General features: G+C 40.3%; 3 protein-coding genes across 5 annotated transcripts; 1 reads left to right on the forward strand and 2 right to left on the reverse strand.

Moving 5' to 3' along the window:
- The first annotated feature begins 669 nt into the window (after positions 1–669).
- On the forward strand, positions 670–2,700 carry LOC103714084 (AAA-ATPase At3g50940-like). Its single transcript, XM_008801219.4, has one exon. The coding sequence runs from the start codon at positions 942–944 to the stop codon at positions 2,433–2,435; it is 1,494 nt and encodes a 497-aa protein (XP_008799441.1). The 5' UTR covers positions 670–941; the 3' UTR covers positions 2,436–2,700.
- A 459-nt stretch (positions 2,701–3,159) lies between these two features.
- On the reverse strand, positions 3,160–8,206 carry LOC103714124 (probable LRR receptor-like serine/threonine-protein kinase At1g56140). The gene is made up of 7 exons (XM_039127806.1): positions 7,861–8,206; positions 6,278–6,439; positions 6,073–6,203; positions 5,778–5,991; positions 5,215–5,446; positions 4,674–4,824; positions 3,160–4,580 (listed from the first exon to the last, which is right to left on the reverse strand). Exons 1-7 carry the CDS (start codon positions 7,880–7,882, stop codon positions 4,224–4,226), a joined length of 1,269 nt encoding a protein of 422 aa, XP_038983734.1. The 5' UTR covers positions 7,883–8,206; the 3' UTR covers positions 3,160–4,223.
- Positions 8,207–15,453: 7,247 nt separating this feature from the next.
- On the reverse strand, positions 15,454–24,594 carry LOC103714085 (probable protein phosphatase 2C 59). 3 transcript variants are annotated; one of them, XM_039127807.1, is made up of 9 exons: positions 24,245–24,594; positions 23,363–23,431; positions 22,367–22,494; positions 22,040–22,138; positions 21,795–21,953; positions 16,490–16,576; positions 16,314–16,405; positions 16,041–16,115; positions 15,454–15,947 (listed from the first exon to the last, which is right to left on the reverse strand). In XM_039127807.1, exons 1-9 carry the CDS (start codon positions 24,577–24,579, stop codon positions 15,789–15,791), a joined length of 1,203 nt encoding a protein of 400 aa, XP_038983735.1. In that variant the 5' UTR covers positions 24,580–24,594; the 3' UTR covers positions 15,454–15,788. The 3 variants fall into 3 exon arrangements, with proteins under 3 accessions (XP_038983735.1, XP_038983736.1, XP_038983737.1); XM_039127808.1 differs by lacking the exon at positions 24,245–24,594 and adding an exon at positions 23,771–23,917 and having other exon boundaries at positions 23,363–23,625; XM_039127809.1 differs by lacking the exon at positions 24,245–24,594 and adding an exon at positions 23,771–23,899.
- Between the last annotated feature and the right edge of the window lie 2,061 nt (positions 24,595–26,655).

The following is a 26,655-nucleotide window of genomic DNA, read 5'->3' on the forward strand; positions in this document are numbered from 1 at the left end:
CTGCTTTGATAAAAAAGGAAATGTGCCAATCCACTCTTGGACACAGCCGCTGTGAAAGGCTTTCTTTCTTGGTGCTAGGGCAAGGTTGCATTACTCCAAAGAACAAAAATCATAAGAGGCGGGCTTTCTACGGTTAAAGCTAATCATAGGGTAGATTTGAATACAGCAAATATCAAATTTTATATTAGCTTCGGTCCCACGTTTGATTAAAAATACAGTATGCTATGATAACAAGTATTTTGTGAAAACTATTTATCTATTTATCTAGATGTGTGAATTGAATTACTACTAAGTGTATATCAAAAAGCTTTCAGAATATATCTCAATGACTGCGTATCATCTGACCATGTAGTATGTATCGATGAATATTATGTTTCAAAAACTATGCATCGTGTTATTTGGAGATATATATTAAGTTACTAGATGATTAATTTGCAAAGTAGGTACCATTTGCCATATTCTGAAAACTATATGAATTTATCTAGATATATGTATTAATTTATTTGATGTGTATCATCTAAAGTATGCCCTGAAAACTATATTTTCTAGCTAAGTAAATATTAATTTTTTTTTGCTTAAAAATTATAATAATTAGTTTTATTATTAAAAAAAATTAATTGTCTAAAAAATATTCCACTTACTCGGTGCCCGCCCCCATGATTTTTGTCCCCAAACGACTCGAAACGAAAGGCCAGCGGCTATCGCCGCCGACGCTGAGTCACGTCCATCACATTGCCCTTGTTTCTTTTTGGTAAATCCATCACATCACTTTCGATAACAAATCACGCCTACAGCTAGCCGCCACCAGCGGGTGAAGTGGAGGTAGTCTCACCTTTTTTTGTGTTCTCCCGTCAATAAAACCCTCCGACTGTTCGCTCCCTTCAACGCACTCATCCTTCCCTCTGGATTAGTAGGTGCCCAGAATAAGAACAAACGAAGCAATGGAGGTGGTGTTGGATTGGAAGTCGATAGGGTCGCTTCTGGCGACGCTGGTGTTCTTGAGATCGGCGTTGCGGGATTTCCTCCCTCCGGAGCTCTACTTCTTTCTTCAATTCCTCTTCCGACGGCTGGTGGCGGCGGTACACCCCACGGCGATCATCATCATCGACGAGTACGACGGTTCCTCCCCCAACGAGCTCTACGAAGCGGCCCAGTCGTACCTGGGCTCCCGCTGCCTGGCCACCGCCCCCGTGGTCCGCCTCTCCAAGCCCCGCCAAGCTCCCCACCCGATCGCCTCCCTCCCCTCCTCCCACACCGCCGTTGACTTCTTCCAGGGCGTCCCCCTCCGCTGGACCTCCCGAGCCGTCGAGCGCCCCTCCGCCGCCTCCAACCCCTTCTTACTCTACGGCCACCACCGCTCCTCCTCCGCCGCCGAGCACCGCTCCCTCGAGCTCTCCTTCCACCGCCGCCACCGCAACGCCGTCCACTCCATCTACATCCCCCACATCCTCGACGAGGCCGCGCGCCTCCGCCTCAAAGCCCGCGAGCGCCGCCTCTACACCAACCGTGCCGCCCCAGGGGAAGACCTCTACCGCCTCTGGTCATCCGTCCCCTTCGCCCACCCTTCCACCTTCGACACCCTCGCCATCGAACCCGCCCTCAAGGACGATCTCCGATCCGATCTCCTCCGCTTCGCCGACCGCCGCGACCACTACGCCCGCGTCGGCCGCACCTGGAAGCGCGGTTATCTCCTCCACGGACCCCCGGGCACCGGCAAGACCAGCCTAGTAGCCGCCATTGCCAACCTACTCGAGTTCGACGTATACGACCTCGAGCTCACCGCCGTCCCCTCCAACTCCCACCTCCGCCGCCTCCTCGTCTCCACCACTCCCAAGTCCGTCGTCGTCGTCGAGGACATCGACTGCTCCCTCGATCTGTCCGACCGCAAGAAGAAGAAGAAGACCAAGCCCGGCCACGAACACGAGCCCGAACCCGACCTGCAGGCGGCGGCGGCGGGGGGGCATCCTCACGACGTCACTGCGTACGGCGGAGGTACGGTGAGCCTGTCGGGTGTCCTGAACTTCGTGGACGGGCTGTGGTCGTCGTGCGTAGGGGAGCGGCTGATGATCTTCACGACGAACCACCCGGAGCGTCTCGACCCGGCCCTCATCCGGCCCGGCCGGATGGACCGGTCCATCCACCTCTCCTACTGCCGACCGTCGGCGTTCCGGGTGCTGGCGAGGAACTATCTTGACGTGGCGGAAGGGCACCAGCTGATGCCGGAGGTAGACGCGCTCCTCCAGGAGGTCAAGATAACGCCGGCGGATGTCGCTGAGGTCTTCATGGGCTGCGACGGCGACGGCTCCGACGCTGCGATGCGGAAGCTGGTGGATGAGCTGCGGCGGAGGAAGGCCCCGATGCCGTCGCCTCCACCGCTCGATGGTGGCGGCTCCGGCGGGGAGGAGAAGAAGGCGAGGAGAAAGAAGGGCGAGTGATTGGTGTCTGGTTTTCATACACGGACAAATGGTGTAGAATTATTGGTAATGGATAAGACCGTAAGGATGACTGAAAGTGGGATTGGGGGGCATCATGACACGGCTTCTATAATATTAAATTATTAATATATGGAATAACAGCATGGGTAGAAGGGAGAGAGAGGTAGGGACAAGGCATGGGAAAGGGTCGGTAACGCTGCTTTTGATCACTCTCGTCATTTTTAACAGAAGTATTTTGGTAAGAAGTTTTATATGACTTCAGGTTTGAGGGCCTCCACTTGTATCACGTGGAAGCAACCAAAATGGAGCTTTGATGAATGATGGAATGATGCAGGAGCTGGATCCTTCGTTCAGGCTAGGGAATTGATTAGTGCCACTATAGTGACCAAAACTTTTCAACCTTTTAATAGCATTCAGGCTAAAAAAATCGGATCCGCTTGGCCCATTTAGTTTGCATAAAGCCTATCCAAACTCATTCTAGATTCCGGCCTTTGAGCCATCTTTAAATGAACAGTCCAATCCGCAAATTAAATTATACAGAATTTTCAGCTTGATATTGTAGGAATATCCTAATAGACTCTAAATATGTCACCATTTCCCATTTTTATTAATAAAATCAGGCTGGGAGCCTAAGTGGATCCTAACTATTGGTACGGGCTTTGGTCCGCTTTGGCGTGGCCCAACCGAGAGTTTGAATCCTGAACTCTAACCAACTTAAACATTTCGAGCCGAGAGATTAAACTACTTGATAAGAGGACTAGTTTGCATCTTGATGTTTTTATTGAAATATCAGAAAATGAAGAGAACTTTGCCTTGATAAGTTCTTGTTTAACTTAGTATAGTGCTGAAGTCTCTACTTTATTCACAGGAATCTGAGGTCTAAATAAGCCAAGTCCTAGGCAATAAGTGAGACTGATTATCTATTCTCTCTCATTCAAGTATGTGGCAGGATTGCCGTTCGGGTTTATTTCAATGAGCGAATGAAAAAAAACAGGAATACAGAAGCACATCAAAGACCAGGAAACCCCACAAATTATCTGTTACCAACTTACAAGTCTCTTCAGGTTTAGCCCGATCTCTGAACATTTGTAGGTTGTCAAGCTAATAACCAAGCCAAGCAATGTACTCCAACCCCGCATCAACCCTGCTTCAAAATGTTTTGATATTTACGGGTTAGTTAGTGGTCACCTGGACCAACATTTTAGATTTTGTGTGTAACCTGATGGAACACTGATATTCCTCTACTAGTTTCAGCAAACAAATGCCTTGAAAAGAACTAAATTTTATTTAAAGACCACTCATTTAAATATTACAACGAGCATCTGGACACAGCTAAATAACACGAAATGCTCGAATTAAAGTATATAAAATTCAAACAACCATATGAATCAGAAAGCCTCTTAAAGGGCAGATGATCTGGTATCCATGCCTAGAAGAAGCACACGACCTCAAGGTTGTCATATACAACACCTCTGCTTTTCAAATGACTCAAACTAGTACCAACATATTTTATTAATCACAAGCACCATCGTGTTAGGTTAGAAAACTGCAATAAAAATTTAACTTCTCTACTTTCTTTAAGAAAAAAGTACCAATCAGCGGCACATAGATGAAGTGGATATTCAGAGCCGCTCACCGACTCCACCGTCCAAAAATCTTTCACTCAAGGTGATTTGATCCTGATCCTAAAACCTTTTATTGATCTCAGCAACATAAAGTTCATCACTTTGTCATGTAGGTCCAATAAGCTGTAGTATCAGCCTTTGATGCCACATAAACAGTCATCATCTATCTCTTGGAGGCATCAGGTGGTGGTGAAAACCTGTCGGGTAGAGGGGAGAAAGGAGAATTACTTTGTGGTGGTGAAGAGATATGGTCCTCAGATGGAGACTCCAATGAAAGACTTATGTCGACTCGATGCTTTCGTTCCAAAAATGCTGGTTTCAAAGGAGTGGCCATGGGTTCAGTCTTCTGAATTAGCATGGCAACTACTTCCGACATTGGGGGCCTTAAGCTTGGATCTGGTTGGAGGCATAAAAAGGCTACATGACAGACTTGTAGAACATCTTTTTCCACAATCCCATCTGTTCTCAATTTGGGGTCTACGAAATCAATGACCCTCGATCTCTCAAAAAGCTTCCATGCCTGGATCAAAAGGAAGAGGCCAGCTTTTGTTAGTAATTATCTTCTATCTTAGCATTAACTATGATGCAGAAGATACTGAATTTGAGACCCTACATATTCTGGAAGATACTGCATCTCTGTTGGCAGTGAAAGGTCTGTGTTCTTTCTGGAACTAATGATCTCAAGTGCAAGAACTCCAAAGCTATAAATATCAGCTTTCTCCGACAACTCTCCTCTGATAGCATATTCAGGTGCAGTATAGCCTCTGACAAGTTAATTCAATTTCAAATGATCAAATACTTGAAACTCAGAAAACAATGCCATTCGGAATGGATGGCTTATAGGATCAAGAATGCATTGATCAACTGGCAAATAATATATGCAGACTTCTTTTGTTTAATTCGGGGTTTCAAAGACTTGATATTCAACATGATTTATTAAACAATAATGCAATCTCGACTTCCACCAAACCAAAATTACTCCAATTTACTAAAATGCAAATATGCAGGGACAGCTTCTACAGTGCAGGACAATGAATTATATTGCTAACCTTAGATTTACTGATAGATTGCCAAAACTAGTCAAAGGAAAATCCACAATCTATTATACTATGAACAGAATAATATTAGCCTTTAACAGCTCATTAGCAACTTACAGAGTCCCAGCAATTGTGGTGCTGAGATATGTCTGGTCTTCAGGGAAGAACCTGGCCAAACCAAAATCGCTAATTTTAGGTTGGAATTTATCATCAAGGAGGATGTTGCTAGCCTTGATATCTCTATGGACAATCCGTAAGTTTGAGTCTTCATGCAGATACTGTAGCCCTCGAGCTATGCCAAGAATGATTTGGAATCGCATCTTCCAGTTCAAAAATGTTTTGCAGTTTCCTGTTTCATGGAATTATTATAAGAGAAATCATGAATCACCTGCTTGCAGAATATATGTACATATATATAGCAAAAGGCAACTACCAAAATAAAAATCGATAACACAATACCAGCACAGATCAATATAACATTTGACATGACAACACAATCTGTAACAGAATGATGATCAGCTAGCTGATAACTTCTAAGGGATTTATTAGCTGTTAACTATATCAATAATGCACCATCCAAATATTTGTTGCACAAAGACCAGTCTTTTGATTTACTTTTAATTTATTGTGCTTATGTAACAATTAATAGATACTGCAATCCATCAGCTTGGAATACTGACCATATATTAGACTGTCCAAGCTCCCATTTTTCATGTACTCATATACAAGCAGCCTTTGAGCTCCCTCCGAGCAACATCCAATAAGGCGAACAAGATTCTTGTGTTGAATGCTTGTTAACATCCTAACCTCAGCAAGAAATTCAGATTCCCCTTGTTGAGATTTTTCAAGAGACAATTGCTTCACTGCAATCATCCTTCCATCAACTAATTTACCCTGTCAGGAATCAAATTCCTCGTAAAATGAGATACAAATATGATATAGTTGAAATTTAACTTCTCTCCTCTCCATCAGTACCTGATAGACTGGCCCAAACCCTCCCCTACCAAGCTGGTTCTTTGGGTGGAAAGATCCCGTTGCTCTTTTTAAAGTACGATAGTCGAAGTAGGAAATAATTCGAAGATTGCCGCTGAAGTAATCTGGAACTTCTGGCACAAATATACAGTATTTTAAGCATTGTCAAGTAGACTAAATCATTACTTCTCCAGCTAACGAAATTTACCTGGACCATTTTTTTCAGATTTCGCCATCTTCTGCAACAGCATCTTTGGCTTGATACGTTTCCAGAAAAGAACCAGGAGTAACATGATCACAAGAATTACAGCACCGCCGATGAAAAGGAACAATGACAAGGCCTTCCCAGTTGACTGTGGAGATGAAGACCCTAACAAATGCACTTCAGATGGTTATGGCATCGGCGACATGACCACAGAATTGAATTCTAAACAGGCACCAGTATGAAATATCAAAAAACATATAAAAGTTTGTCTGAAATCTCCTTTTGGCATGGTTCTTGCTGCCATGTTTCTTAAAATGAAAAAAAAAGCTGCATGATGTTGTCGGTTCATATATTAGCGCACATGCAGATCAGATCGGATAATGAAGTTCCTTGGTGCAGATAATTTAGATTGAATCTAGTAAGCATTTGAAAGAGGAGTGCTTTTTAAGTTCTCAACACAATCCACGATAGCTTCACTAGTTTGTGGACCAGCCTCTGTGGAAGTAGGTTTGACTAACAAATTCAAGCTCAACGGTATCATCTGATGATTGAATCTGATTCAAACTGTTTCACGCTTAAATCAAACAATTCAAATCTTATGCTTTCCTCTAAAACACCAAGCCTGATCGCCTGAAACCTGAAAAGCCGCCTCCCGTTATAAACATTGCTCCCACAATACTCCCACACTAAAATCCATCAAAATGCTGACATGGTCAACAGAAGCAGAAATAGCACAGAAGGAAACAAAGAAAATGCAAGGAATTGGCATGGGTTTTTCTCTACTATTAAACTTGAGCAACGAGGAACAGTTGACGATGTAAACTTAAATATCATCTTAGGCGTCCCACTTTCGGGAATCTTTATGTCATCCCATCGATGTTTATTATGCCATAGTTTATATCTAATGTGATATGAGCACCAGATGAACACGTAATAATCTATTACTGAAATTAAATTTGCTTAAATTGCATAGCTTGACATTCTCATTATTATTCTGCAAAATAGTCTCAGTGTCATGATATTGTTCCTGATTTCCTCAAGATTTTCCGCTGATAGAGAACCTGTCTGATTTATTTTAGTAGAATAGTTCCTAACCAGTGTTAACTGTTAAGCCCCTGACTCAAATAGTTCATCCTTTTCTTGATTCCAGATCCAAAATTTTCACACAATTATTTATGGGTTCTAACAACAATCTATTTCGACCAATCTACCGAAACTCTACAAGTGGTCGAGACTGCATGGTCCATCAGAAAAGATTGGACAAGGTCGTCCATCAGACCCCAAAAACCACTCGACTATATTTCTGGCCAATGAGTCAAGCAATTGCCCTACGTTCACATTGTTAGGATCCTCGGAAAAGGATTTGCAAATTCTTAGTCAATTACCCTATATGTTCGTATTGTTAGAATCCTTGAAAAAGGAATCGTAAATTCTTAGAGCTCAGAACTCCTCATGAACGCAGGGATTGCATCTAGCTAAGCTGTGCGTAGAAGAATCACAGAACACGTCGATGTTCTCCTTTCATTTGTCGAGACCTCCAGTTCAAGACGTACCTTAGTTACGGGATGGAGGTGGAGGCTACGTACCTTCTAACAAATGGCGGGGCATTTTCCCTTCTTCCTCCAGCTCAAGATATCCGTGCTCATTCGCTCTTCTTCTTCTTTCCTAGGGATGCGTTTGAGAGAGAGAGAGAGAGAGGGTGGTGAGGGGATGTCAAGAGCAGGAGAATGCCGTTGGTTCCACCGAGGGAGAGCTGGCGCTTGTCGATCATATCGTTGGAAAGAGAGCATATGCCCAAACAACCGTCCAATGTTTCGTAGTTGGTGGCGATTTCTCCCACAATTCCTCTGACCAGGTTCCCGCCTCGGCTCTCCTCGCGGCGCTCCCTTAGGGTCCGCCGAGCCGCGCCACGGAGTACGACTGGCCGGCGGAACAGTTGAGGGGAGAGCGACGTGAAGGCGACCCGGCCGGCCCCTTCCATGCCTCGAGAATCCCCGACACCATCTGTCAAATAAAATGACCCCTACTTCGTCCATTGCCGTCTCTGTTCTTTTATAATTATTTGTATACAGAACCTGTAAAAATATATAAAATATATAAATAATTTTATCTCATTCTATCAACTTAAGTTTTTAGAATAAGTAATAATTCCAATAAATTCAAGACAAACAAACACAACCACGGATGTTACCGTTTCCTTCCTGCAAGATTGATGGATATTCTCTGCATGCATTGTCCTTCCAACCACCAATAGCTCTACCTGAGTTTGCAACACCTGCCCGATCTCTCATGAAATGGTTTTATTATTATTATTATTTTAAATCTGAATAATGCTATATATATATATATATATATATATATATATATATATGTGTGTGTGTGTGTGTGTGTGTGTAAAAAATCAAAAGTTTTCATGAACGAAATGTGTGTATTCAGGATACCATTACGAAAAAAATAGTTTATATAAAAAGTAAATAGTTTTCATGGACCAAATGTGTGTTTTTCAATATACCACTATAAAAAAATAGTTTATAAAGAAAATAAATTGTCAATGTAACAATTTTCTCTATTTCAAAATGAAAAAATTTGAAGATAGTATAGAGATAGAGACAAAAGTTGATATTAAAAAAAAGGAGTGCCATTCTCACATGCTTCTTATGTTTTGATTAATTTTGCAAGATAATAATAGCACATGTAATAACGAGCATTTTTCATTAGTTTGGATGTGATTATTGACATGACTATCTCAACATTCTATCTACACCTCGCTAGGCTCGCTTGCTCACTAGAGTGTGTTTCTGATTTATAGTTAAACCATATTAATTTTATAGTTTTTGGTAAAATTATTTTTATAAAAAAGCTAAATTTAATTAAACAAATATGTTGCACATTTTAAAATTTCTAGAAGCATTAATTAGTATACAGTTCATGAAACCTTATGTGCGCCTCAAGTAAAATCGCAACCTATTTACATGTTCCTTGTTCAGTTAGGCTAGACCACAGGCACCGAAGTTGCATATTTTTATAATATGATCATGAGTACAAATTGGTACTAGCCTTGAAACATCAATCATGCCATTTTTAAAGCATGATCTTGTAGATTACCCATGACCAACTCTATAACTCGCTAGTTGAAATCTTGGATTTGGACTAAGGGCCAAATCAAGCCAATAACGGATCAAATTTAGACCTAGCCAACTAAAACCGCTTTCAAATTTCACAAGAACATGGCAATCTTTTGTTGTGTCTATCAGAGAATTTTTGAATTAGCGATTTCTCATTGAAATCCTATTTAGGAATCTACTAAACTTGTAATGTAAGAACCTGGACCTTACTACAACTTTAAAATAATATTCTCGACCTTCTACCCCATGAAGCTGGCATAAGAAACTTTTAACCAGGAACTCGGAAATAACTAAATGATCACAAAGGACTCATCAATAATTTTCTCTGCCAAAGTCATGAATTCCAACTTAAGGACTTAATTGTAACTAAAGATTTTTTTTATCAGGAACTTCAAAATAGTTATGCCTACAATGCATTCCATATAATCGGCTACGTTGCCGACTTTAGTTTTTTTTTGGGATACATATTTTGCCGACTTTAAACGACCGTCATGGACTGACAAATTGATCTAGAAATAATTCTTCTCCGACTTCATATTGGGATTGCAAGGGCAAGGGGAGTCCCATTCTTCTCCGGTAGGTGGGGACATCTTCCCTTGTTGAGTTGTTTCCCTTTCTTGTTCCCCCGCCCCATCTTGGCCTCCTTCTTCTCGAATCGCCGGTGCCCGGAGCTCTCTCTCTCCAAATCCTTCTCCGCATCCGATGGCGCTCGTCCGCCACTCCTATCGCCGGAAAGGCTTCCTGGTCCCCAAGAACTCCGATCTCCGGACTCGACCTGGAGTTGCCTCCCTATCGTTGCTCCGGCGGCCCAACAACAGATCCAATCACGAATGGGGCCTGATCCTTCTATCAGTCTAATTCTTGCATTGGAGAAAGGCTTTAAGCTTCCGATTAGAACGCCGAAAATCTTGGTGGAAACCCTAATATTTGCGGTCGTCGACCACATGTCGGTAAGGCGATTCTTGTCTTTCATTTTGTTATAAATCACATTATTTATGATGAAAGATCCCTTCTTATTTCGATATTTGTTTGGTAGATGCCGCTGAATAGAATTCGCTTCTTTCTTGATGCTTCTTTCTCCGATAAGCTGGTCCTTTTCCTTTCTCTTCTCTATGATCGCATTATTTATGATGGAAGATCCCTCCGTAATTCGAAATTTGTTGAGTATACGTCAGTGAATAGAAATCGCTGCCTTCTTGCTGCTTCTTTGTCCGGCAAACCGATCCTTTTCATTTCTTCTCTCTATAAATCGCATTATTTATGATGAAAGATCCCTTCATGATCCACGAAATTTGTTGAGTAGATATTGGTTAATGGAATTCATTGCCTACTTTGTGCTTTGTTCTCCTTTGTTTCCTTAATTTCTTCTCCATGGTTTCATCGTGGGGACACATGCAAGGTTTCATAAAGTTCCTAACTCGCTAGAATTGATGATTTCATATGTATAGGTGTTCCAAAGGCAATGCATGGTTTTTCTAAGAAAATTTGGTGAATTCCTTTTTTCAGATGGATTTGATTTTGCATGTCGCCTAAACTAAAAAAGCTATTGCTATGTATGCACATATATGTTAAGGTGGAAAATTAGAAAGAGTTAGAAATATGATGGAAGGGAACTTTATTGTGGTGATTAAATAAGAAACTAAATGAAGAACAGTTTGATATGGCCAGTAAGGGTACGTCTCAAGGAAAAGTGGGTGCAAAATTTGAAATTTTTATGCTAAGAGACGCTATAATTAGGAAAAATGTCATCATCTAACATGACACATGTTAGGGATCCAAACACGTGCACCCATCTCTGAGAGTCTATCTAATATACCTTTGTTCTTTTTACAATTTACTGTTTAGGTGGACCCTGTGATTAACATATAGGTGCACTTTTCGTCTTAACCTATTTACTTGAATTCATTTATTTGTCATCATTGAAGAAGGCCATCGGATTATCTACTGTTCTTTTAGAAACACCAGTACTTATAATAGGGCTCCATAGATTCCTGGGATAAAAAGTTTTTTTGATGTCAGTTATAGATTGAGATGAAAGCTTAGTGATATTCAAGGTTGGAACTAGTGCATCAGAGAAGAAAAAAGGGAGGCAAATATGCATAATAGTGAAGTTATACATGCAGAGGCTTTGATCTCCTGAGATTAGCCTGAATTACAGATGCATCTACCAGGAAGAAAGGAGGAAAAAGAATGGAACAGTTGGACATGAAAGAATAAGGTGCAAGATTCACAGATAGGAAGAGCGTCCAAAGGAGGTGTTTTAGGCATGAGAAAGTCTGGATAAGATATCGTGATGGCGTTGATGAAATCCAACTGCATCTTTTTTCCAACCAAGGCCGTGGAAGACGCTGCTTAGCAGTGCTAGTTTCTAGGCAATGCTGGTCTCAGTTTGAATGGGAATTGATGTGGGAAATTCTTGAGGTGCACACAGATAGATAGTTGGATAGATAGATGCACACGTACAAAAAAAAAAAGGAATTCTGTTGTCCTGAAAAGTGGTATGTGGAGGATTATGAGTTGGGCTAATGGAGGCTACAACAAGAATTGGCATTATAGCTGAATAGCAATACTCTAGAGATCTCCACCTATCATGCTCGGATCTTGTAGTGGACTAATGAATGAAGCATAGTACAAGGAAGGGAATACAGGGATTTTTATGTGACAAAATAGGATTAAAAGGTTTAATAATTAAACGGACTTAACAAGGGGTCTAAGGGGAATGTTCTTGAAGGGTTTAAGTTCTGTTAACACTATTTGAACATTTCAGATATTTTGTAGCAGGCCAGGTCAACCATTAACAATTTAAAGAAGAATAAAAACATAAAAAAACAAAACAAGAAAGAGAAGGAGAAAAGGAAAAAAAGGAGATGGACAAAGAAATATCAGCAAACAAACTTACTTCCCTTCTCAAAAGAAACTCAGAAAACAACTCAGCCTCCCTTTTCCAGCCAGCCTCCTCACGTACACAAAAGGGCTTGTGATGATAATTTTGTGCATTACAACTCTGCAAACATGGATAGGAGGTAATATTTACAACTGAACTTTCTTCACATTCTCTTAAATCCCTCCTCCACAACGCCACCCCCCCACCCCCCCACCCCCCCAACACACACACACACACACAACACAGCTCCTTTTCCCCATATTAGCTAAGATATATGTAATTTGGTTAAAATCATTGAATGATAGGGGCAAAATAAAAGCACATGTTGTCATTCACCCGTTAATCTTCATTAATTTGTTATTTACATCTAAGAGCGGTACTTCTTTAAAATCCTTGCCACAATTCTTAAATAAAATAGAGATAGAGTATTTATTTATTGACCAGATGATGGTAGATCCTTGCCACAATTCTTAAATAAAATAGAGATAGAGTATTTATTTATTGACCAGATGATGTTGTGGATGATGGTAGTCCTACCAGATGATCTTTCTGGTTGTCTTGGACCAAGGGTGGTTTAATAGGTGATTAGTTAGTTTTACCTAGGCACTTAAGCAAAACTCACCACCTAGGTGCACCTGCTTATGCACGCATTTGAAGATTACACTAACTTGCCGTGCATTTGCCCAGCTAATTTTACATGTTATGTATCAAGTATAAATTAAATGAATGGTTTGTGCTGGAACATCTAACCCTTCTCCCATGATATACTTTTAGCATCAAGAGGATATCCAATTAAACAATTAAACAAGAGCCAACTAACTTTTCAAACAATAATTTACTCATTTACTGATTTTATACCCCAAGTAGTTGAAAGTTTGGAATCTTTTCCCTTGTAGCTTATTTAGGGATCTAGAGAAACATTCAATAGTTTGTTGTTCCTATTTTAAAAACCTCACCAAAATCTTGTGCTGCCATTTGTCTAGCCAACTCTTGATTGATGAGGGGCTCATTAGGAACCTTGATCCAGATAAACCCAGATCTGTCTTTAGGTATTTTAATTATTGTGGGTCGTAATTAATATTGCGGACCCTCAACTTTTTAGCCCATTGTTGATTTTGCATTACTCATGTATTTACAGGAGGATGTGGAGGGTGTTAAGGATTGACTATTTATGTATTGTTGTTGATTCTACAATATATAGTAGAGATAAAAACACTCTGGTATCAAAATCGCCATGGCATGTATGAGCTAGAAAGACCTAGTGTGAAGGGAATTTTATTAGGTCTCCTAATCGAAGGAAGTGATGCTGAGAAATGATATTTGACATTCAGCGTGCTGGTTAGTTAATGAAGCTTACACCAATTGGAATAGTTAGCATTAGAAGCCCGAGTTGGAGTCTCTTGCTCTGAGTTAGGCAGGACCAAGTCTTTTACTTCAAGACCATTTTAATTGTAGATATTTCTTAGGGTCATCAAATCACGCGAGAAAAAAATTTAATAAATGTAATTGAAATGTTGGATTCTTTGTTTGCTAAAGTTTCAAGCATATTTATAAAGTTCATAGGTTTGCTCTCTCTATTCCTTTTTTCCAAACTGGAGCTTTCATTATATAGCTGAATTATCGAGATTACCGCTTAACACGCATAACATAACGGGTTTCTAGCATGGCTCGGCTTCATTGAGAAATACAGAATGACCTGCTCATTTCATTGCTTGATGATAAAGCACGTACAATAATCGTAAAAATTTTGACTTCAAATAAATATTTGCATGAAAAATGTCAAATTGATCTTTATGAAGAAGTATGAGACAGGAAAATCTGGAAACCTTGAACAACCATGGAAGAAAATATGATCTACAAGAAGCCAAAATCACTTATGAATCTAGACAAGTTTACTGTTGACTGAGACACTGTCGCTGACTCTAATGGTTTTGAATTTGAAAATCCAAGAGGAAGAGTTGCTAAGGAGTCGCCCTTCTACATACAAATCTCCAATGACATTCCCATATCGAAACATATATCTTCTTCCTCGCCTCTGCCTCCAGATTAGAATTACTGTGGCCTCCATATCGAAACATTCCCCGTGTAATTTGAGCAGGTCGTTTCAACTTTCGAACCAAATGGGTTTCCCACCTTCATTGTTTCTCGGCATTTGGCCCACCCGGAGGTCCTTTTTCCGAACCCTCCCACCATATGATAAACCCTCACCGAGTGATTTGGTTTTCTTTGTCTTCGCCTCTCTCTCCACCCCGGGACGGAGGCCCGAAGCTAGCGCCCCCCCCCCCCCCCCCCCCCCCCTCTCTCTCTCTCTCTCTCTCTACTGCTTTCTTTCCTACGGATAAGTATTTTTTTCTTTAATTTCGTGTTTTAATCTTGTGGTCGAGAAAGTTTTTTTTTTTTTTTACTCTTTTTTGTGTGAACATTTTGAGAGGACGGCAGTGTTGCAATGATGAAACCCAGATCGGTCGAGAGCGTTTTCCGAATGTTTGATGGGATGCAATCTTTTTCCTGAGGGATTGTCTGAGCAACATCGCCCAGACCCTCCCGCGCCGGGCGCAACCCCTTTTTGGCATATTAAATGGAAATAATAATTTGAATCCATTTTTTTTTCAAAAAACAAAATAATCTGAATCCAGAAAAGAAGGGATTTTGGTTAATTACGAGGAACTTATACGTTGGTGAAAAGATCTTGGAATCGCAATTTTTTTTGATAACTACGACATATCGAAGGTGACAGATCATTGAGAGGTGTAACATATCCTCGGTGAACTTGATTATAGAGGAAATAATTACAACCTAGAGGTTCACAATTTGTTGTCAAATTATTGTGTTGACGTAGGCAGTTAATTAATACGTTTTATTTCTTATGAACTAGTAATTTTGGTAATGTCAATTTCCTGTTGATTAATATTTGTTTGAAGGCTTATATTAAATGGTACGGCAGAAACCCGTAGTTGTACAAAACTTGTCAAATAAACCTGTCCCAAATAACCTGTAGAAATGTTTAAGCAAAAAAAAAAAAAACCTGTAGAAATGTAACCATAGCAGGAAAATCAGAGTTGGGTGTGAAAGCAGTAGAAATTTATCAAGTACAGCAGCATTGTACTTGATAAGTAGGCCTAGGTACTGCTCGTCCTCGCCGCAACAAACCTAATGTTGGCTACATTTTGAAGGACCATAGCTTTCAAAGATTTGATTTAACATCATCATCTATAACAACTTCACATGCATCTAAACATTTGACTCAAGACTACAGTTAAAACAAGTTTTTAGTCTTTACAGTCCATGCAACACTACTATTCCGCTCCCACGCAATTTGGTCAGGTTAGATACCAACTTCCATTAAAAGGCTAACAAAGATGAGATGATTATATTGCAGCAGGCTCGAGCTTTTCTGCATATGAAGTCTATCATGTACTGATTTTTCAGAAAGGCAGGAGCGGTAATTCTTATTTGACTTCCAAGCCCTTGCACAGCAACACTCGCCGGGAGCAAGCAGAAAGCTTTACCGCTGCTCTAGTAGAACATTCTTATCATGGTAACCTAAGAAACGCACGACAACGCAAGTAATATTGTCGGTGCTTCCTCTCTGATAAGCCTCCTCCAGCAGTCTCTTTGCTGCCTGCTCGGGGTTCTCTATGGGTTTGATCATGGCAACAGCCTCCTAAATGGTTTTAAAAACAATTGTTCTGAAGTTCAGTGTATATAAATTATTTTTTCAAAAATGCCAAATAGAATAGATTTGTCCCCAACGTACCTCATTTGAAACGACATCCCAGATTCCATCACTTGCAAGGATGAGAAATTCGAGAGCGCCATCCACCACTTCCTCCTACAATTCCACGCTTATGAGATACTAATATAAAAATACAGGCGTTTAAATGAACTTCAAAATTTCGAATATGAGGTCCCCTAGGCAAAGCCACGATCGTATTAAGAATACACATGTAAACAAGTACATCATATGTGTCTTGTGAAAATACTGGAAATTAATAACTTGGTCAAATATTATCGATTTCAAGACTGATACCTGAATTTCAGGGTCTGCGACAACATACTGCTTCAGGAGCCTATCACCAAATGCACGAGAAACGGCAAGCACACCGCCAACACGCCATGTCCCTGCACTTGCATGCTTGTCAGAATTGAATTATAGAAGAAGCTCTGATTCTGAGATAAATGCCTGCTGAAGAGCATGAGAAGTACCAGCCCACATCACAAACCCTCCCGCATCCTCAATCCGTTGTCGCTCATCTGTTTGGTCAGGCTTGTGATCCCTTGAGACAGCTATAGCTGCATAAATCAGAATAAAACCATGCCAAAATGAAGGCCACTAATGAATCCAAACGAGATTAAAGAAGCTCCCAGAAGCATGTGCTAATAATAATCTGCTTGCCAATAGCAAAATCATACATCTACCATGACCACAACATTCGAGCATTTGTGAAGATAACCAAATTTCTACGCTTCAAGAATTCTTTCAGTATATTTCTTTAGCCTTACAGATGAATGCAACTGCATGGCCATTAAACCATATGAATCTAATTCCTCAGTTATGAAGGCTTAAACTTCAAAATGAATAAGATGACTATTCCTTCATGTGACTTGTGGTTTAAAAGGAAATACCTCCAAAGAAAGACGACTTTCTAGAGCAAAACCAAACTCTCAGCAATTTGAGAATGTTCTTGACTCATTCCCCTCAGAGATGAATACAACTGCCTGGTCATCAACATCTGGAAGATTCTGTTCCTTGGTTACAGGTTACAACAGCTTAAATTTCATAACCATATAGTAGTTTTATTCTCCTTCCCGTTACTTAGGATTTAGAAAAAGTAATCACTAAATAGGAATATCTTTGCTAAACAGAATGAGAAAAAAAAACTAAAAACAACATTCACCCATCGATTTGAAACATCATTTTTTTTCATGACACACTGTTCTCTCTCCTCCACACCACATCCCTAATTTCTTTGACCAAAAGTCCTTAGTCAAACCATTACCATTTTCTCTTGCGCTCTTCGTGCCTGTATGGCACCACGCAAGGGTGTGGGTGGTTGCTGGTTGTGCATGAACACACGCACATGCTTTCCAGACTTCCAACGAGCCATAAAACTCTACTGACACCAAATCAGTCAAAAGCTGAACATAAATTCCAGCATCCATTTATGGCAATGCACTGGATTTTTAAATGTTTTATCTCTATACTATGTACATAAAAATGACAGTTTTGAAAACAAGGGATATTCTCACTTGATTGTATCTGTCAATTTTCATACCAAAATTGCCCTCTTAAGTATTCTATAAAAAAAATAGAGTAAATTACAAAAACCACCCTGAGATTAGAGGTAAATTATATTACACCCAATAGTATAACAAACCTACGCTTACCCCGCTGAGATTTATTTTTATCCAATACTTCAACCCATAACTCAACAGCATATTAGTCAAATCATTAACTTTTAATAGGACCCAAATGCCATGTCAGAAAAAATCTAAAAATAACCAAAATAATCTTACAAAAATCTCTCTGGGGTTTATATTTATTACACGTACATCCAATATTTTGTAAAAAAGCTATTCCTACACTCATTTAAATTGACAACGTTACAAAAACCGTTTATCTATTGTAAAAAGTCAAAATTACCTTTATAAGAAAATAAAGCTCATCTTTCACTTTTCCGACTCTCAGAACTCTTCGAAGTATTACGTCTTCAAGAGTCTTCTTCTTTTCGAGATTAAGCAGCTAAGGGTTCTTTTCCACTTTACTACCCCAGCACGAGCATCCCTTTCCGACGAGCTACTAACAACAAGCTTTCTTCTCAACCGAGATCCGACGACGAGCATCCTTTCCGACCAGCATCTGTTTTTCCTGATCAGATTTTGTTCTCGCTTTCCTTGCTGATTTTGAGTTTTACTTATCTAATATTGTAGACATGATTTCTTAACGAATGAGGATTTCTATATCTATATACGGAGCTATAATAGCTCTGGCAGCCTATCATCTAAAAGATCCAAATCAGTATGTGCATGAGAACTCTTCTTTTTGGAGGGTGCATCAGTTGTGGTTCTATAGCCTGGCTTAGACCATAGACAGGCTAGCTCAAGTGACAAAACTCTTGATATTAATTCTCTATAGCAGAAAATTTTAGAGGCATCTACTTGCTTGAGTGATTTAGATCGCTTTTTCCTTAGCACATGGCTCTTTTCTGATAATTCATCAAGATCAAACTTAGACCCATGGCACTTCATGTTTGTTCTCCTCCTTAGGTGGATGTTGCATCACTTAAGGCTAGTTTGGTCATTTTTTAAATTTTTTTTGATGTAGTATCGAGGTCCCATTAAAGTTAATGGTTTGGCTAACATTCTGTTAATTTATGGGTTGAAGTATTAGATAAAAACAAACCTCAAGTGAATAAGCATAGATTTTCAAACTATTGGGTGTAAGTTTAATTTACCCCTAATCTTAGGAAACTTTTTGTAATTTACTCATCACTTAGAAGTAATTTTAACGTTTTATATGAGGTAAACAGATTCAGCAACATCGTTAATTTAACTAGGTGTAAGTGTAGCTTTTACAAACAAATGGATATAAGTATGATCAACGTAAACCTCAAGGAGGTTTTTGTAAGTTACTCAAAAAAATATGTTACTTAACCCCTCCTTAACGTGCTCTCTCACCCCACTCTCCCTATCTCTAACAAGATATTCCCCCTTTTCTCCTTTTTTTCCCTTGATGAGATAAGTTCTATTTTTATTTGTAGGAAGATCCAATTAGATTTCAAAACCAACATAACTGGAACTTTCAAAAAAGAAAAAAAATATTCTATTTTTTCCCTTGATCAGATAAGTTCCAATTAGTTTTTCTTTTCTTTTTTAGTCAGAAGATTCAATTAGATTTCAAAAACAAAATAACAGAAACTTTCTAAAAAGAACAACCCCCCCCCCCCCCCTTCCCCACATATGAGCAAGGAATACATTAATAACATTCCAACATTTATCTCCATTAATGTTCTAATAGGTGGTTGCAATGTGTGGATTGTCGGTGTTTGTGCAGAATACAAGCTTCTGGGTGGATTGTATCAAAGAAAAGCAAAAGTTAACTAACAATTTCAAACATATGTCAAAATTAAAGAATCAAAAAGAGAAAAAGAAGATAAATTAGGAAATCTTTTTAACTGAGGATCCATTTCAGCTCTTGGTAATGTTCACTACCACTGACATGTTCCTTATATTAAGATTTAATACTAATCAATCTTCCAAAAGGAAACTCATAATCTGAGTTAGGGTGACAGCTCTTCTTGTGATAGATTATCAATAATATAACCTACTAGTGAGACTTATAACTAGGGGGAGTAGGGTTAGTGATCCACCAACTAGTAAATATTATCCAAAAAGACATCAAACCTCCGTTCTTCATAAAAGAAAAAAAACCATTACTGACACCTTATGCACGTAAAAGCATCTGGTGCTATTCCTAAAAGAGCTTGATGTGTCTTGGAACTTCCATAATCAGCTTTGAAAAATTTTTCACGCGAGTGTGGTACAAAGCCATAAATAAAGTTTAGCCGCAACAGTCACCAGCAACAATGAAAATATCTAAGAAGAATAATTAATGATTTTCAAAAGATTGTACACCTTAGGAAAACAAACTAATTTTTTAGACTGCATAAATAATGGTGACGAGAAACATGCTTCACATGCTACTATGCAACTCCAAGCAAAACTGTTCACAAAACGAGCAAAATCAATCCTCCTAAATAACCAAAATGCTTAACAATCAAAGAAAACACCCATATGCTTCACTTTTCAAGCACCAGAAACCATTTTCTGTTTGTTGGTTGGTTACATTCCAGGTGCCACTTCACACAAATTCTCAAATTTGCAAATCTGACATGAATTTTCAATCTGAATTCCACAACCATCAAGTTCTTGGAAAAGGAATAAACTTAACTTTGTGATGAGTTTATATTTCAGCTTCACGTCAAAGGTTGTTCGTTCATTTTCACTTCTAATGGTTGATAAAATAAGTGTCAGAATTAAAAAGAAGCTCAGTGAAATCTGATCTTTAAAACAGAGACAATAATGAGAGACTTAAAGGTATATGTAGGACAATTCCGCTTTGATGAAGTGGGTGCAACATTTCTACAACTCTAGATGATGTTGTATACATAATGGTCAAATGTGAATAATAAAACTCTGTTTCTCAAGAGAGCAAACCCCAGAGAATAGTGAGATACATCAAAATATTTGTCATTGAGCCATACCATAGAAAGACGCCTAAGATAACGAAGTTGCGCTGCATATACCCTCGCATTCATGAATTAATATGGCTTAATATGGCTCCACAAGGAACAAATTCTATGAATGTCAAAACTGATCCAAAGAGTCAGACTGCATGTCAAAAGTTAGATGGCATAAATCATATCTTCTATGTTGTCTCCTAACCGATGTGTTGGTTCCTTGACCCATTGCAAATTGACTGTTGGCATAGTTTTAGAAAAAAATAATTTCTAGCAAGAGTAAACAGCCTATTCAGCGGACAAAGCCTGTATTTAACAAGGTTTCTTGTAGCACAGGGGCATATCAGTTTGGTCATGTACAGTGTGCAGAGCAATCTGGTTGCCAGCATGGACAATACACCCTATGGCACATGGTACAGGACAGCTGTATGATCGGCAGTTTAAACCTTGGTACTTGAAGAGTTTAACACAATCAAAGTTCAATATCTAAATGGTCAACAATCATCAGATCATTATCATGTTGTAAGCTTATAATAGAAGATATTCTAAGATCTCTCAGGAGAAACATACATGCCCTGACCAATGGGTTGAGATCATCTGACAAGTGAGAAAATACAAGAACAGTGAAAAGAAGAAGAAGAAGAAGAAGAAGAAGCATTAATTAAAGATATCACAAAATAAGTGGAGAATGACAGTCCTGAGATGGTTACAGGTCACAGGGCAAAACGTTTTAAATTATGCAATATCATGATCAAATTTAAACAATCATTTTTCATTCATCGAACCTTCTGATTGACTATAAACTTTTAATCCAACATGTTTATTCCTTACTTGCTCTATGTTCATGATTGGCAACTTAGGAACACAGTTTAATAAAAGAGATTTAACCAACAACTTCAAATTATACAAAGAGAAAAAGCAATAATAGAATTACAAATCAGAGAGGCGGACGAATTAAAATCATTTCTCCATGAGTTAAACATGTTCTATGATAGAAAATTGTATTTGTATTCACAATCAAGACATAATTAATGTTGCTACATGGATTAAGAGCCTGTGCAACAAACTGGAAGTCCCAACATGCTCCCAGAGTATATAGTTTGTTGAGGTCCAAGATTGGCAAGCTGGGTTCCGTAATTTATGTTTAATTGATTTTAACTGAATATGCATTAAACATTCATCCAAAAACAGCAAGTCTTACAACATATGAATTAGTCTCTATATGGACAAGTCTTCAGAGTATAGAGATGTGATCTGGTTATGGGGCTTACCATTCCCTCCCCTACATATTACAGCCCTGGAGTCACCAACATTTGCAACTAGCAGGCGGTCCCCGACGAGGACAGCAGTTGAAGCAGTTGACCCTGCATCTCGATTATGATTATTCTCAGATTTCAGAAACTCTGAGTCTGTGTGGTTGTATGCATCAGCTGCACGATTGGATCAAAAAAATCAGTCGGTACTATATTTTTTTAAAAAAGGAAAAACACATGTAAAGAGAACAGAGAAAGAACACCTATAGCCAACTTGGTATCTGAAATAAACTTTGGGTGCCTGATCAAATTGCTGAAGAGATTTTGTTTAACATACTCTGCTGCTCGAGCACCACCATGGCCTAAACATGCAACCATGAATGTGTGATCAAAGAAACAGTATGAAATAGGTGGCCAATCTTTCAGGAACATAAAAGGCATTAATAATTGTAGGAATAAGCTCATGAAAAGCAAGTAAAGTCAGTGTAATATCCATGGGTACGATGCCCTGAATGCTTCTGTCCACTTTTGCATCAAAAATAAGAATACAAAAAATATATCATCGTACTCTGCAACAAAACAACCCTTACCATCAAACACTCCAAACAAGCCAACAATTTCTCCATCAACACCATCAATTCTAGTCTCATAGAAGTCTTCCATAGAAGCCCTTTTCCCTGGAGAGCTTGCATATCCATAGCTAAACTTCCCATTCTGACTGTTTGGAAAACAAACATAAAATTAATTACACCTCAACAATAGACTATCACGCGTACACCTGATCGATGCCATTTATTTTAACATCACACCATAGAACTTTAATGAACTAAAAAAGAATGATCCAGACGAGATGTTTTATATTTCATGCAACCATGCAAGATATCAATAAGATCCAAAATCTAAGTAATCTGTCTCATAATACCTAGAATCAAGCTGGAGAAAATATTCTATTTAATGACCATTCAAAATTTTCAACTAGATTATTGGTAATTATAACTAATCACCAGTGCAATTAAACGAGAGAAATACGCTATACTTTAAACGTTTCTCCCTTTTCTTCTTTTTTTTTCCTGGTAAAGAGATGGCTCCAGGATTTTTATCATTACAAGAAGAAATTTCTGTTACCTTGTAAATATAACCAATAAAATCTTAACTAGCATTCCATGTTCTTGTAAATGCTGCTTTGCAGACGGAGATCAACTCCTAAAATTCTATTTAGCTTCTCAGTGAGAAAAAAACTCAGAAATAAACCAACAACCACTCAAGAAGCGTCACATAGAAGAGATCTAACTTAACAAAACAAGAAGGGCTAGAACAAATTATTCATTGGTTCAGATCATATCTAAACAGAATCGGAACAAGAAATAAATACGCAGCTCACAAGAACATGAGAGGACTAACATCCAGCAGCAGCAGCAGCAATAAGTACAACAACAACAACAGAGGATCGAGAACGCTTAAAGAAAGCAAGAATTTGACAAAAGAAAACAAAAATACATGCGGAGAGAGAGAGAGAGAGAGAGAGAGAGAGAGAGAGAGAGAGAGAGAGAGAGAGAGAGAGAGAGAGGAGGGGGGAAGAAGGAGACCTGAGTCCACCACCACTGACGGGAGAGCCATCCGTCTGAATTCCAGCAACAGATTTCAAATAACCCATCCTACAAAATTTTATTTCTCTTTTTTGAACCACTCGATTAGATCGGAACAAAGCAAGCGAATTCTATCTCAGAAGAAATCAAGAAAGCTCTAATCTGATTAACCAGGAAAGAAATCAAGGGATTCCAAGAACTCCTCATCATCCTCTCCGCCTTCAATACCACTCAATCGGAAACCAAATTCCAAATTCCAACCCCTTAACTCCACCACATGCCACCAAGGATCAATTCGCCGAAAACGATCGCGACCCACACAAAAAAAAAAAGAAACAACAAGAAAATTCATAAAAAGGATCAAGAAATCATGAAAGAAAACACCGAGAAAGGAAGAAGAAAACTAACCCGAACCCTCTGAGAGATAGAGAGCGCGAGAGCGCGAAGGAGAGAAGAGACCAACACGGGTTATTGGTTTTGTTGTGTGGCTACGGGCAAACGGAGTGGGGTTGAGAGGGGGTGAGGGGAAGGAGAAATAAAAGAAAACAAAAAAAGAAGAGGGCGTTGTCTGTTAAAAAGAAAACGATTTTCTTCGAAAATTTTCAAGAAAAGAGATAAAGAATTCGGATATGGACGGTGGTGGGATTACGGGGCGCGGTGGGAAGTGGTGGGATGGAGGTGACTGGGTCAAACAACTAAACGTGGCGTGTAGTTAAAAGAGAAAACGATTTTTTTTATCAAAAAAAAAATAAACGTTGCGTGTACACTTCCGGTGTAGGCTGTGCCAGAAAATTGTACATACGTGGTCGGTGGAACCTTCTGTTGTATGATTGTAGTGGGAAGTGCTTCCTAAAATATTATATAATATATATATATATTTACCATTCATTTGATGATGAACGATCCAGATTTTGCGCCGATGTAACTGATTGCAGCCGGCGGGGAGTGAAGGTACGGATGGCAAGTACTCTAGTTTGGACGAACTCCAAGGGTTGATGCTTAAGAACATGGGTAGATAATTGGTAATTTATGCCATTGTCGGGGGTCATATGGAAAGCGTGTAACGGACAGCTATGAGGGATGTATTCTTTCCGTTTTGATGAGAGACCCCGAGAACCTTCGCTGCCGACTTTCGTCCACTCCAACGCGGTTCCTCCCACGACGAAACGACCGGAAAACGTCCCTCCGCTCCAACGCTCCAACACGCTCCTTCCCATGGCTTTCAAGACGAGTCGGGAGGGGGAGCGAGAGAGAGAGAGAGAGAGAGAGAGAGAGAGGGAGGGAGGGGCGCCTCTAGAGGAGGAGGTGGAGAGGGATGGGATCATATCGCGGGGAGAGGGGGTGCGAGGGGCTGAGAGAGGTGATGGCTTATAATTTTTTTTGCCAGGCTGATTGCAGCCGGATGTTAGCGTAACCTAGATCTGGCCATTGTCGAGGTAGAGTGGCAGACAACCTCCGAAGACATCTCTTATGCGAGGCGCATTCTCGGTGTTGACAGAGTGTACGTATCTCGAGAGAAACTCCTCCACGGTGATTGATTGGATTCGGAGAGTGGACAGATTTGGAGTTAACCACTTACTGATTTGTAAAATTCGTAGACTGGTCCGAAAGTTTACCTCCTTTCAGACAGCACATGTATTTGAGAAAACGAACAAAGCAGTAGACTGGATCGCCTCATTTGTAGCCCGACACTTCGAGAAGTTTATCTGAACGATATTGATAGTTTTATTCCCTTTCTTATATCTTTTATTTTTTTTTGGCTTAGTAAGTTGTACTCATATTAAAGCCATATGCTGTTTTTATTCAAAAAAAATAAAAAAAATTATGGAAGCAAATCCCATTTGTAATGCGGCATGTGGGATGCACGTGATGAGAACGTACAAAACCATGCTCACGCAGCAAAGGACAAGCCATGCAGCATATGGACGGCTTTGCATTTTAAGATCTTTGTTTTTTAAGAAAAAACCATCCGTAATATAATTATTCTTATTTGTATATTTCAAAGAATGTAACATGCAAGTATTGGACCAACATATTTGGTGGTTACAAAAAGTTACGGCTATTTGGGTAAGTCTTGGTTCACTTCTTGGTGCTTAATGCATATTTTAAGCTGGCTTGGATGGTATCCACAACCAACGGAGATGCATACTGTCATCTGTTTGGGTGGCAGGACAATTGTAGCTAGGCTGCCGTATAAGTGAATTTGATGTTTTGATATTAATATAAGTAATTGAACAATTATTGAACAGAGATATCTTAAATGCATGCAAATCTAAAATCCAGTTGTTGTGGGATGGGGTTCCCAGTTTAGTCCCACATCGGGTAATCAGCGGAAAGGTCTGTGCCTTAAATGGGGGGTGCAAACACCTCTTCTCACCGAGGGCCCTTTTGCGGGACAAAACCGTGAGGGTAGGGGGCAACCTCCGCGGACCCCCGCGCCGTCAGGGCTCGGGACTGTCATTGGGCCACGGCCCTGGACGACCTCCCGCAGACCCGAAGCGGCAATCCCAGAGCGGACAATACCTCGGGGAGGACACGGATGCTTTCCCTGCTCGTTCGGTGTGCGGGCTGGTGTCGGAGTTCCGACCCCACAACAGTTGGCGCTAGAGGAAGGGCCCGAGTTCGCTACCATGAAACTAAGAAGCAAAGGGGCTTCCAACGCCTCTCGACGTCCTCCACCAAGCCCAGAATGTTCCGTTCGGAACTCACCACCCCCGGTTGAGCCAGCACCTCAAGTTCAACCGGAACAATTTGATGCCCTGGTGCAGCAAGTGCAGGCGTTGGCTACCGCCGTCCAAAGCTTGCAACCCAGGGGCATCCCAGCAACACCGCCTCCCCCGGCTCCAGTTCAACCGGAGCCCCCTACAAGCGGGCTTCCTCTTCGAGGTCAGGACCCTCAAGTCCAGGCCTCCCTCTGGAGAGAGCACCCAGTCAGAGATCACGGAGGCTGGCCACAGCCTTCAGAAGCTGAGTCGGTTCCAGGGCAACCTGCACCCGGAGGAACCGCTGTAGCGATCCTCCAGAGTGATGGACTCGATAAGAAGGTCGAAAAGCTGGAGCGCCAAATCCAGGCACTCCACGGGAGAAAATCGGGATGTAACGGCGACTTCGAGTTCAATACGAAGTCGCCCTTCTCCCAGGAGATTGAAGATGAACCGGTTCCCCTCCGGTTCAAGATACCCCAAGTGGAGCCTTACAACGGCAAGGCAGATCCCTTTGACCACCTAGAGAGTTACCGGGTCTTAATGGCCCTACAAGGAGCCTCGGAAGCCATGATGTGCAAGGCTTTCCCG

This window comes from Phoenix dactylifera, chromosome 7 (genome assembly GCF_009389715.1).
Source record: "Phoenix dactylifera cultivar Barhee BC4 chromosome 7, palm_55x_up_171113_PBpolish2nd_filt_p, whole genome shotgun sequence".
Classification (NCBI taxonomy): Eukaryota; Viridiplantae; Streptophyta; class Magnoliopsida; order Arecales; family Arecaceae; genus Phoenix; species Phoenix dactylifera.

Coding starts and splice junctions, on each gene's coding strand:
- LOC103714084 (XM_008801219.4), top strand. CDS start 942: ATGGAGGTGGTGTTGGATTGGAAGTCGATAGGGTCGCTTCTGGCGACG.
- LOC103714124 (XM_039127806.1), bottom strand. CDS start 7,882: ATGCCCCGCCATTTGTTAGAAG. Junction 6,204..6,277: donor ATCTGAAAAAAATGGTCCAG/GTAAATTTCGTT, acceptor TATTTGTGCCAG/AAGTTCCAGATTACTTCAGC. Junction 5,447..5,777: donor CTTGGACAGTCTAATATATG/GTCAGTATTCCA, acceptor TCCATGAAACAG/GAAACTGCAAAACATTTTTG.
- LOC103714085 (XM_039127807.1), bottom strand. CDS start 24,579: ATGGGAAGGAGCGTGTTGGAGCGTTGGAGCGGAGGGACGTTTTCCGGT. Junction 16,577..21,794: donor AATATGTAGGGGAGGGAATG/GTAAGCCCCATA, acceptor TGATTTATGCAG/CTATAGCTGTCTCAAGGGAT. Junction 16,406..16,489: donor AGGGTTTGTGATGTGGGCTG/GTACTTCTCATG, acceptor ATGCAAGTGCAG/GGACATGGCGTGTTGGCGGT.